At 36.4% G+C, this 13,182-nt stretch overlaps 1 protein-coding gene across 1 annotated transcript in view; it reads left to right on the top strand.

Moving 5' to 3' along the window:
- LOC306844556 (solute carrier family 12 member 5-like) overlaps positions 1-12,577 on the top strand; it is an 89,233-nt gene extending 76,656 nt beyond the window's left edge. Inside the window, exons 12-26 of the mRNA XM_079376779.1 lie at positions 67-241; positions 420-538; positions 1,446-1,544; positions 1,631-1,750; positions 3,004-3,108; positions 3,757-3,925; positions 4,037-4,232; positions 6,149-6,318; positions 6,411-6,542; positions 8,415-8,522; positions 8,874-8,999; positions 9,896-10,113; positions 10,229-10,243; positions 10,335-10,468; positions 11,186-12,577. Of these exons, the coding sequence (XP_079232905.1) occupies positions 67-241; positions 420-538; positions 1,446-1,544; positions 1,631-1,750; positions 3,004-3,108; positions 3,757-3,925; positions 4,037-4,232; positions 6,149-6,318; positions 6,411-6,542; positions 8,415-8,522; positions 8,874-8,999; positions 9,896-10,113; positions 10,229-10,243; positions 10,335-10,468; positions 11,186-11,277 (1,978 nt within the window). The 3' untranslated portion in view covers positions 11,278-12,577. The remainder of the gene's footprint in view (positions 1-66; positions 242-419; positions 539-1,445; positions 1,545-1,630; positions 1,751-3,003; positions 3,109-3,756; positions 3,926-4,036; positions 4,233-6,148; positions 6,319-6,410; positions 6,543-8,414; positions 8,523-8,873; positions 9,000-9,895; positions 10,114-10,228; positions 10,244-10,334; positions 10,469-11,185) is intronic.
- Positions 12,578-13,182: the final 605 nt, after the last annotated feature.

Genomic DNA, 13,182 nt, shown 5'->3' with positions numbered 1-13,182 from the left:
GCTGAATAAAACCCCAAACTATTGAGTGGCAGCATAGTGCTTTGTGTGCATGTTTGTGCATCTCAGGTTTGGTGAGGCGGTCAGGGGGAATCTGGTGATCGGGACACTGGCGTGGCCGTCGCCCTGGGTCATCGTCTTCGGCTCCTTCTTCTCCACCTGCGGTGCGGGGCTTCAGAGCTTGACGGGCGCTCCGCGTCTCATGCAGGCCATCGCTCGAGACGGCATCGTGCCGTTCCTCAGAGTGAGTGTGCACACGTGTGATGAGTGTTTAGTCTTTCAGCATAAAGTCAGATTCACATTGTAACTTATTCTGGCCAAGAGCTGCCAGCTCCGACCGTGTGTTTAGCTCTTCATGGGCATTTATGTGTGTGTGTGTGTGTGTGTGTGTGTGTGTGTGTGTGTGTGTGTGTGTGTTGCAGGTGTTTGGTCATGGAAAAGCAAACGGGGAGCCCACCTGGGCGTTGCTCCTGACCGCATGTATCTGTGAGATTGGAATTCTCATCGCTTCTCTGGATAACGTCGCTCCGATTCTCTCCATGTAAGAGACGATACAGATATACAACAGCCTCAGAAAATCACAAATCACACATAAAAATGACATAGTCATTGCATTAGATAATACAGTTTTAAAATAAAGTAGCATTCATCAGTGTTGTTATTGTTATCTGAAATTAAAACTATTCAAAAATGCTTTTGTCCGTTGAAATAAAATTGATATAAAATATAAATATAAAAAATTACATGAAGGCAACATTTCTAATTTATATTTAAATTTTGGTTATGTCAGATTACTGGAATATAATATGCTGAAGAATTAAAATGATTAAAACTTAGACTAAAATAACAAATAAATTAAAAGTAAATAAAAATATTTCAAAAAGACACACATATATATAAAAAAATAACTGAAACGTAAAAATTTTTTTAATTAAAACTGTTAATATAAATATTAATTAACTATTAATGTAATTATCTTATCAAATTGTATTCATATTATATACAATAGACATATTGATATATTTAACAAACATAAATGATTGAACAAATGATGAACAAAATTTAAACAGAAAATGGAAAATATGAAAATAAAAGCTAATTCTAAATATTATTAAATACTATAATAGTATTTAAATAATACTTAACAATATTTTATTTAAATTAACCAAACTGATTTTTAGTAGTTTATGGTTTAGTTTTAGTTAACAATATTGCTGTATTAACTATCAACATGATCCACTAAACAAAAAAACTAAGAAATACTGTCTTCATTTTGCTTGAAAACTGTGTTTGGGCAATTTTTTTTTCAATACATGTTATTTAATTCGATATTTTCTTACTATAACAATCAGACATTTTAAGCGTGATCCAAACATTTGAGCCATAATCCCGGGTTTCCGTTTCTGTTTCTCAATGTTGTCGTGTTTGTTTCTCTCTTGTGTTTGCAGGTTTTTCCTCATGTGCTACATGTTTGTGAATCTGGCCTGTGCTGTTCAGACTCTGCTCAGAACGCCCAACTGGAGACCACGATTCAAGTTCTACCACTGGTGAGCTCCAGAGCACCGCGTCTTGCCGTTTGCTGTGGCTTTACTCGTATTTGTACTCTAATATTTGCCTTCCTCTTTTCCAACAGGACTCTATCCTTCCTTGGCATGAGCCTTTGTCTCTCGCTCATGTTCATCTGTTCTTGGTACTACGCCATCATTGCCATGGGAATCGCCAGCTGTATCTACAAGTATATCGAGTTCCGAGGGTAAGTGGCTTGTGACCCGGAGTCAGGGGAGACCGGCGGGCCGGAAAACCAAGAGATGGATTAGAATTGAGTTTCAGGCGTTTGACCTGTCAGGATTTTTAGATCCCTCGTAATCCGGCCGGCCAAGAACAGCTAAAATCTGCTCCAGGATTTGATTAGTTTAGTGCCTTTCCTTTGGAAACACTTCCAGAGTCAAGGCGAACAGTGACCCGAGTCTGTCGCCGGAAATTAAAGACGAGGAGAAAATTGGCGGCAGGATTATGGAGTCTGAGGCTGTGTGCGGATTTGAATTCTTACTGCATACTGTGCAGTATATACTGTATTCTTACAAACAGAAACAATGTAAATAGCAGTATGCATACGTCATCGTCATCATTTTAGACTAATCTGAGTCAAAAAATGAGTCAAACTGCAAGGTCAAATTGTGTGCATTGCATTGTGGGATACAGTACTCAGCACATGTACTAGATCATCAAGGTTTTGCATGCAATCCAAAAGATAGTATGCAAAACAATAGACATATACAATATACTGCAGACATAGGCATGAGCACTCATGGAAAAGCACAAGATACTCTCTATTAATATGAACCAATTAAAATATCCGTTGCTCTTATTAGTGGATCTCACATCAGGTCGTAATACACACAAATGTCTTATTGGGCTTACCGGAGTTTCATTCGTTCCATTCCCAAAATCAGCCAGTGATACATTTTTTTTTTAAAAGTAAACGTTGTTGTTATTTATGGTATTGACTATTTATTTCATACTTCCATGAATAATTTATTTATATGGCAGTATGCATTCAAGTTGGGAAAAATTAACAGGACATTAATTAATTTCTTCTGTAAATGTGTAGCAACAGTTAGAGCAAACATCTCTACTTCATGTACAAGGATTTCATCCGGTTTACTTGTGCATCTGATTACATCTTACATGTGAATTATTTGGTTTTATCAAGTCAGAAGCATGCTGACTTGGCATGGACTCTGATGTGAATTTCCAAATTCAACAGCTCTGATAAGTAATAAGTAACGTCATATGCAGCCAATGTGAAATTTATTAAAAGAAAACGCATATCCCTGTGTGCATCTGCAAGACATCTGTGACGCCTTTGGTGTGGAGGGTGGACACTCACTGGCAGAAACATAAAACAGCTTCTGTGAATGCAGATATAGTGAAAATAAAATGTTAGAATGGCATTCTGAACAGAGTGTGTGAAAAAGACGTGTGTGTGTGTGTCTGTGCTGACAGGGCAGAGAAGGAATGGGGTGATGGAATAAGAGGTCTGTCTCTCAGCGCGGCCCGCTTCGCCCTCATAAGGTTGGAAGAGGGACCACCGCACACCAAGAACTGGAGGTGAAGAAAAATACAAATCACGTATATATGAATTATAATAATACTTTTATAAACACTGTATATAATTGTATCATTTATATATTTATATTAATAGTTTTTTTCATCAATAGACATAGGCTGAAATAAATTAAAATATATAAAAAATAAAATAAATATATTAAATGCAAAGCTAAATGGAAATGTTTTTTGGTCAGCTAACTGGAATAAAATATGTTGAAGTAAAAAAAAATTTTAAACAGTAAAAGTTGCTATAACATTAAAAACTAAAGTTAAAATCAAAACTGCTAATACAACTATTGATATAATTACATAAAATATATTTGATTTAATTTGTGGGTGTGGGTGTATTATTTATGTAATATACCTATTCATAATTATATGATTATACTTAATATGTAAATATGTATTTGTTATATTTTATTAGACAATAAATATATACTTATTTTAAACGTATGTATTTTTAATTATATATGAATATTTTTATACATGTTTCTTTGTATTCATATTTTTAATTATTTGGATATTTATGTTCTATATATTTATATTTAGATATATTTGTGCTGAATTTTAAAGGTACAGTATTTATGTTACTGGTCTTATTGCTCAAGTTTTGACACTATTCTCTCCTGTTTTATTCTTTCTCCTCAGACCCCAGATACTAGTCCTGGTCAACATGGATTCTGAGCTGAACGTGGAGCAGCCGCGTTTGCTGTCTCTGACCAGTCAGCTGAAGGCTGGGAAGGGTCTGACCATCGTGGGCACAGCTCTGGAGGGAACCTACCTGGAAAACCATCCTCAAGGACAGCAGACTGAACAGGTGACATTCACACAAACACAGCATGGCTAGTGAACTACCTGCTCAGACAGCATACGTTGGAACTTAATCTTGCTATTTATGTGTTATAATACTTTGTTTTGTGTCTCAAAGTCTCTGAGGAAGCTCATGGAGGCGGAGAAGGTGAAGGGTTTCTGTCAGGTGGTCATTTCTTCTAACATGAGGGACGCCACGTCACATTTGGTCCAGGCCGGAGGGTTGGGAGGTCTTCAACACAACACCGTTCTGGCCTGCTGGCCGCGTAACTGGAAACAGGCCGAGGATCATCGGAGCTGGAGAAACTTCATTGGTGAGTGACATTTCTTCTCATTTAAAGGTTCTATATTGGCATTGAAGATTCCATGAAGAACCTTTACTTTCCTCACAATGTTCTTTATAGTGAACAAGAGGTCTTTAGAGCTTGGAAGAATGTTCCTCAAACTACACTCTTAAAAAATAAGGTTTCAAAAGGTGGTTTTCACAGTGATGTCATAGAATAAACATTTTTGGTTCCCAAAATAACTTTTCAGTGAACATTTAAACAGTTAAAATGTTCAAATGAAGCTTGTTTCTGCAATGGAGAAAAAAAGCAATGCCATTAAAGATCATTTAATTGTTAGAAGAACTGTTTACTGGAAAGGAACCAAAAATGTTTCCTCTATGACATCAAACTTGGACATGAACTTTTATTTTTAAGACTGTTGGAAAGAATCCCAAATGAGATCTCTTTTATAGTTTATCCCAAACAGCAATGAGATGAAGTGGACTTTGGAGATGTTGCTCCTTCTCGTAGGTTCAAAACTTTGGTCAGATTGTGTTCAAAAATACCTGTAAATAGTCTGTAATCAAAATTAATATAAACTCAAGCAATAATCTTAGCTGCTTTTCTCATTCATTTCATAGCTCTGTACTCTCACTGTATGAAAACTATTGACTCATTTGTGCCAATTTGAGGAGATATATCTGAGACAGAGTTGCTATATAAAACATAACTGAGCTGTATAATTTTCCTCTGGCTTTGTGAGATTGGATTTACACCTCTTGAGTCAGTATGTAAGGTTTAACACGCTGCTCTGCGCTGCGGCTGCTGTTAAAGTCATTGCATCATATGTGTTGGTGCGAGTCTGTTCTGTGTTATCACAGCTAAACTGAAGCTCTAAAGCAGCCAGACTGAGCAGGTGCAGCTTCACGTCTCACACCACAGATGTTCACTTGTGGATTTGAAAAAACAAGCGATGATTTAATTCATCTGATTTGGAATGGATCCCAAAATAGTCACAGAAATAGACAGTGCTGCTGAATACAAGTGTTTAATTATCAGCTGATCTCGAGTATTGATTCTGTGTAAATACAATCGATTAAGGATGAGCGGGATCAACAATATCTTATATCTCAATATGAATGAATTTATGTCCCAGTAATTGTATATTTGACAATATAATGACTTTTACTGAAACTTCAACAAGAAAATGGTTTATATAGTGCAAATCCAAATGATATGGCCCTTTTGTTGGATAAATTTGTAAAATATGTGACCCCACCCTGGACCACAAAACCAGTCATAAGGATCCATTTATTGAAATTGAGATTTGTACATCATCTGAAGGCTGAATAAATAAGCTTTCCATTGATGTATGGTTTGTTAGGATATTTGTCTGAGATACAACTATTTGAATATCTGGAATCTGAGGGTGCAAAAAAATCAAAATATTGAGAAAATCGCTTTTAAAGTTATCCAAATAATTTTGATAAAATCGATAATTTTGACCCATACAATATTGGCTATTGCTACAAATATACCTGTGCTACTTATGACTGGTTTTGTGGTCCTGGGTCACATATAAAAACAATATACTGTATATATATATAATATATATTCATGCACGTAAAATATATAAATATTATATATTATGTATATATTATATATTGCACATATTACTGTTTAAAAGTTTGGTATCAGTAATATTTTTTAATTAGTTTATTTTTCATTTAAATATCAAGAAGTGTCTGATGCTCATAAATGTGTTGTTAAATACACAATATTGTGAAATATTATTACACTTTAAAATAACAATTTGAATATATTGTACAATGTAATATATTCCTGTGATGTGAAGCTGTATTTTCAGCATCATTACTCCAGTCTTCAGTGTCACATGATCCTTCAGAAATAATACACTGTATTCATAAGCGTAAATAATAAATATAAACGTGTCTTCATTACAGAGCTGGTAAGAGAAACCACCGCTGCCAGTAAAGCCCTGCTGGTGCCCAAGAACGTCTCGGCCTTCCCGTCAAACGGAGAGCGTTTCACAGAGGGTCACATTGACGTGTGGTGGATCGTTCATGATGGAGGCATGCTGATGCTGCTGCCCTTCCTCCTCCGCCAGCACAAGGTACATGCTTTAAGTCTTCGATTCTGTCAGAAGGACGTTATAGTTAAGGCACTGTAGCTCATGTGTTGACATCTGTGGATGATGTTCTGTAGGTGTGGAGGAAGTGCAAGATGCGCATCTTCACCGTGGCCCAGATGGACGATAACAGCATCCAGATGAAGAAGGATCTGACAACCTTCCTGTATCACCTGCGCATAGACGCCGCAGTGGAGGTGGTGGAGATGGTAATGCATCCGCTCACCGTTATACTTGTACTACTAGCATTCAAAAGCAGCTTTGAGAGAGAAACAGGATGATGTTTAAGTTGAAAAGTTGAAAACCTTACAGGGTTTGTGTGAAAGGAAGGTGAGAGATCAAGGTCAGAAATTAACTAGGGAGGTATATTTAATATTTCAATCAATATGTGACCCTGGAGCACAAAACCAGTCTTAAATCGCTGGGGTATATTTGTAGAAATAGCCAAAAATACATTATATGGGTCAAAATTATTGATTTTTCTTTTATACCAGAAATCATTTGGACATTAAGTAAAGATCATGTTCCATGAAGATATTTAGTAAATTTCTTACCATAAATATATCAAAACTTATTTTTTGAATAGTAATATGCATTGCTAAGAACTTCATTTGAACAACTTTAAAAAGAAAAAAAGAAAAATATTTATTTGTGTGTGTGTGTGTGTGTGTGTGTATTATATTATACATAAATATACATATATTTAATTTAAAAATAATAATATATATATATTAATGTATTATATAATATATATTATTTATATATAGAGAGAGAGCGCACTGATTCTCACCTAAACATCAAATTATCAAACAATCTGAAAATATATATCTGAAACATTGGGATCAAGAAACCAAAACACAAAGTAAATTACAACTCTAAATAAAATTAAATTATGAATTAGAAGAATATCTCCAGAGTGTTAGAGACACAAAGCAGAGACAGATCCTGAGCAAGTACAGGCTCAGTGAGCACAGACTAGCCATCGAGACCGGCAGACACAGAAAGAGCTGCTTACCCAGAGAGCAAAGAGTGTGTGTTCACTGTGAGACAGAGACACACTTCCTACTTCACTGTTACCAATTTAAATCAATCAGAGACGTATACATCAACAAATTCACAAACATCATAAAGAACTTTACAGCCATGACTGAAGAGGAACAAATAAAGATAATACTAGGAGAGGGACAGACAGCAGCACTGGCAGCGAGATATGTGTGGACGTGCCACAGTCTGAGAGACAGCAGGTGAACGTGTGTGTGTGTGTGTGTGTGTGTGTGTGTGTGTGTGTGTGTGCGTGTGTGTGTGTGTGTGCGCCACAGCCTGAGAGACAGCAGGTGAACGTGTGTGTGTGTGTGTGTGTGTGTGCGTGTGCGTGTGTGTGCCACAGCCTGAGAGACAGCAGGTGAACGTGTGTGTGTGTGTGCGTGTGTGTGCGTGTGTGTGTGTGTGTGTGCCACAGCCTGAGAGACAGCAGGTGAACGCGTGTGTGTGTGTGTGTGTGCGTGCCACAGCCTGAGAGACAGCAGGTAAAGTGTAATGTGTGTAATATGTCTGACCTCGGTGTGTTTCCCTACTGTCCACCACAGTGACCCTCAGCCTGTGTGTGTTTATATGTTAAACACTGTGGTATGAAATGTTCACACAAGTTCTTATTTGTTACACTGTTTATTTAAGTTTATATTGTTATAATGTTTTTTATTCTATTATTTTGATATTTTCATTGTTATTATATTTCTCCACATATATTTCAAGCTTTGGCAATATTGTATTTTTTACAGTCATGCCAATAAAGCAATATTGAATTGAATTGAATTGAATTTAATTGAGAGAGACAGAGAAATGTCATCATTTGCCGCTACTTTTGTTTTGCTTTTTATTGTTTTTTTAATTTCAGAAATTTCATTCCATTTCCAGAAAAAGTAGCTGCAGATGATGACAAAAATGTATATTTGGATCAGCTATTCCATAATTATAGACTATATTTTCCTTGTTTTCTCACTGTTTCTGTACAGTTCTGTGAGTAACTCAGATAATTACTGAAAACTATAGCATCTATATGCATCTCTCTCCTGTATCTTCAGCATGACAGTGATATCTCAGCGTACACTTATGAGAAGACCCTGGTGATGGAGCAGAGATCTCAGATCCTGAAGCAGATCAACCTCACCAAGACTGAGCGTGAACGTGAGGTACAACATTCACCATCAACCTGTACTTATGATCAGACATGCTACTCTACAAACTTGTGCATCAAAGTTATGTTAATAACAAAAGTGGTCAGTCAATTTTAAAAGTTTAGAAAGCATAAATGCAGCATTTTTTTTTTTGGGGCTGGATACATTTAATTTTAAAGAGTTAAAATACTTTATGTATTTCTCTGTACTTTATGGAATATAATAATATTTTAATAATATTACATCACAGGATACAAATACAGTTGTACTGCAAGGCTGCACGTTGAACCTCATTATGCATGACATCGGTGCTTGTAGGCGGGGCCTCGCCTCTCATTAATATTCCCATCGTTCCTCTCCCTTCAGATCCAGAGCATCACTGACAGCTCTCGCGGGTCGATCCGCCGTAAGAACCCGGCCGCCGTCACGACCCAGCTGAGTGTGACAGAGGAACCGGCGGCCAGCAGCAAAGAGGAGAAACCAGAAGAGGAGGTACTGCATGACCGACCGAGCCAGGAGATATCGTGTCTTCAGATATCACAGAAACAAATCAATGGCTTTACTGTTTTCATTTTACATGCCAATAACAGCCACGTCGCTTGTGTTGAACATGCTGTGATCTCAGCTTGACTGTCTTGTCTGATATCTGTGTTTTTGTGATGCCTTTCAGAGTAATGGACACGGCAGTATCCATCTCTCTCTCTCTCTCTCTCTCTCTCTCTCTCTCTCTCTCTCTCAAAAGTTATTTATTTTCAATATTTTTATTTATAAGAAATTACATTTTAATCATTTAGTTTGTATTAATTGTTTTTAATTGATTTGGATTTTATTTTTAAAATAAAAAAATATTTTAATTAAATATTAATTTGTTTTATTTTTAACTTGTATTTTAATTTAATTCTAAAAGTCAAAACAATGAAATATAATTAAAATAAATAAATTACTTTAAATTACTTAGTTTTATATTTATTAATTATTTTATTTTCATTGATTTATTTAATGTTATTCATTATAATGCATGGTCAGTTTCATTGTGATTGTAATAAATCTAATGAAATACAGTGAAATATAATTAAAATGAAAATAATCGTCAATAAATAAAAATACATTTCTAATAATTATTTTAATTTAATAATGATTTATTTCATATTATTCATAATAAAGCATTGTCATTTCCATTGTGATCATAATCTCATTTGTTATTATTGTTGTGATTATTTGTTTATTTTTATTTCATAATAATTTATGATTTATTATTACTATTATTTATCATTTAAATATTTATTTTCATTTGAAATTCTTTTAATCTGATCATTAACGTTTTCTTTTCCTTCTCTTTTGCCCTGACATTCTCCATATGTGCGTATGTACCGGTCCTGCCCTCTCAGTCTGTCCCTGTGTCCCCGTCCCAACAGGAACAGCTCATTCATGACAAGAGTACCAACCCGCCGACCCCGGCCACACCGCAGTCCCCCAGCGCAGACGCCGAGACCCCCGGCACAGCTGTTCAGATGACATGGACCGAGGCGAAGTGTGATGGAGAGCAGGCCAAACCTGTAGGAGCTACGACACCAGAGGCCATCAAAGACCTCTTCAACATGAAACCGTGAGTGCAGCATGCACCCATTTAAAATAGATATTTGCTAAGGTTTGAATTTAGGTTCAGTTTTGCATTGCACACATTTACACTCGTCTTTCATTCTTTCTCTGTCACGCCACAGAGAGTGGGAAAATCTGTGAGTATCTCAGACAGCGATGCACACATCCACACTCGCTGATGTTGATGAATGTTTATGAGCTTATGGTTGATGATGGTTTTGTTTTCAGAAACCAGTCCAACGTGAGGCGCATGCACACTGCACTCAGACTCAACGAAGTCATTGTTAAGAAATCCCAGGAGGCCAAACTAGTCCTGCTCAACATGCCCGGACCACCCAAAAACAGGAGCGGCGACGAGAACTGTATCCTGATCATTTTTTAGTGTTACATTGTCTCATTGTTGTCATTTAGAAAATTATTATGACTTTCATTATTTGTATTATTCCAGTTTGGTGTAAAAATTCTAAATTTTTGGTAGACCAAACCAATAATGAGTCAAGAAAGATTTTAAATGGTCACATCGAGTCCATTGCATTATGGGAAACTATGCAAATACACCACTGTTCAAAAGTTAATCTAATGAAGGAAATGAGGATGCATTAAATTACTCAAAAGTGATCTTTAAAATGCTGTGCTGAAAATAAAAATGTATCCCAGTTTCCACAAAAATGTTTTCAACACTAATAATAAGTAATAATACTTCAATACTAATAATATGATTCTTATATGCAGCAAATCAGCATGATAGAATGATTTCTGAAGGATCATGTGACACTGAAGACTGGAGTAATGATGCTGAAAATACAGCTTTGACTCAGAGTAATAAATTACATTTACAGTATATTCAAACAGAAACCAACTATTTGAAATTGTAATCATATTTCACAATATTACGGATTTTACTGTATTTTTGACCAAATAAATACAGCCTTGGTGAGCATGACACTTCTTTAAAAAAACATTTTTTACATACTGTTCACCATATATAGTACATACTGCAAAAGTAGTGCGAGTAGTACGCATCTGCATGTCTGTTTCATATCTTTTACAGCTCTCATTTCCTTGACTCTGTCAATCAGACATGGAATTCATGGAGGTTCTAACTGAAGGTCTCAACCGGGTCCTCCTCGTGCGTGGTGGAGGTCGTGAGGTCATCACTATCTACTCTTAAGAAACTAGTCGACGTCATCCCACCCCATTTGCGTTCCTTCCCCAGTGTGGCCCAAGCAATATCCCAGAATCCCCTTCAATCAACCAGCTTCATTCATCCAACAGAAAATGTCGTTCTACTGGTTTGCCAAACATCGCTCTAGGCGTTACTCTCGTTCATGATGGACATGATCCACACTTTACTGTTCAATGAAGTGCACTGTTGATGTCAGTGGGTATTTGTTCAATGCCCCGTCTGCTGTAGCTTTCCTACATCATCTGTCAGTCACCGCTCTCACCCAATCAGGAGAAGCGGGTGGGTTGGGCTTGATTTGTTTTTATTTATTTGTTTTGAGGAAGAGGATCCAGAACAGAATGTGCAAAGTCAAGGAATCGGAGTTCAAAACTACACCAGAGATGCTGTGAAATACTTCTGCTCTGGTAAAGACTTGACAACCTTGGGAAAAGATTTTGATGGTTTGATCCTTTCGGTCTGCAGATTGGTTAAATGTGAATTAATAATGAGTTAATACTATAATATGAACTATGAAATGTGAAGCTTAAAGTCAACGTGAAATGCAACTTAGACCTATTTACTTATTTATGTATGTAAGCTTCGGCGCATGTTATTCCGAAGAAAAAAGTTTGTTTTTATAATCAAAATATAAAAATAGCTCCTGAAAACTCTTATTTTTCAACACCCAATCAAATCTCTTGTGCATTTTTTGCTTCTCTTTCTGAATGCTTGCATTACGGAAGCAAAATGGTTTGCGAGCAGCATTTCACGTTGACTTTAAGCGGGTTCCTCTGCACAAAGATCTGTTGTTGTTTGTTTGTTTTGTCTCATCAACCTCCTCCATGTTTTTATTTGTTCCTAGCTATCCCCCTGCCAAATACAGTCACAATATGTGCCAAAAAACAAGGCTGGCAGGGTGTGCGACTTGCTGTTTGACAGCAAAGCAGCGAGTGATAGTCTATCGGTGCAACCGACACTGTAATTAGAGAAAGAACATGAAAAAAAAAACATTGAAAAAAGTACTCAGCCACTCCGAAGTGTAAATAGTGTATAAGGCATTATTAAATATCAGTGTAGTATTTTTATTGTGAAATAACCGAAGATTCTGGTGAAGAAACGCTGTTGTCTTACAGGGTCAGGGTGTTTTAGGTGGCTACAGGCTTCACTACGGCGGCTTGAAGTGTACTACGGTACCGAAACTCCCCTCCTCAACAAGCACTCAACCTGCACTGACAGCCACTGTGTAACAAATGATTTAATGAGTCTGTGGATTCATTAAATGAATGTGTGTGTGTTTGCATGAGCGAATGAGCGAGCTGCATCCTTGAGCAAATGGAAGTTGCCCATTTCTTTCTTTTTTCCCATTTTGCTATAAAGAAAACCTCTATGTTTGTTGCATTTACAGACAAATCTGTATGAATTAGCTATATCATAGACAAAATCTATATTATATTACACCAGAAATGTCACGGAGCTATATATGGAGCATTATGGTATCTGATTGTATTGCCAAACTTCGATTTCACTCGTGCCATGTGAAAGAAAATGTGAATTGTCAATAGAAACTAATATTGATAACAAACAATGTCACTTTAAACACAAATGCTGCACTCACCTCAGAGTTTCTGACTTTGAAACTTGATTTCTTTAACTTCATATCAAAGTTGGAAACTCTGAATTATTTAATTGCTCGACTTTACATAAAAGCATCGCAGCGGCTTCAGCAGTTTAAGCTACAGCTCAACTCGCACGCTTTCTTTGAGATGTGATTTTGTGTTACTGTGCTGTTGTAAGAAGTGAATTTGTGTGATTTTAAAAAAGTAGATTGCTGTCATTATCAACAAAGCAGCATATGGATCCATTTTGGGCGTCACTATAGTTACTAATCATTTCTGGGTCCATAAACAGCTC

Source organism: Barbus barbus, assembly GCF_936440315.1.
Source record: "Barbus barbus genome assembly, chromosome: 25".
Lineage (NCBI taxonomy): Eukaryota > Metazoa > Chordata > Actinopteri > Cypriniformes > Cyprinidae > Barbus > Barbus barbus.
Note: the sequence above shows the minus strand (reverse complement) of the source record. Positions and strands in the feature narration are given on the sequence as shown.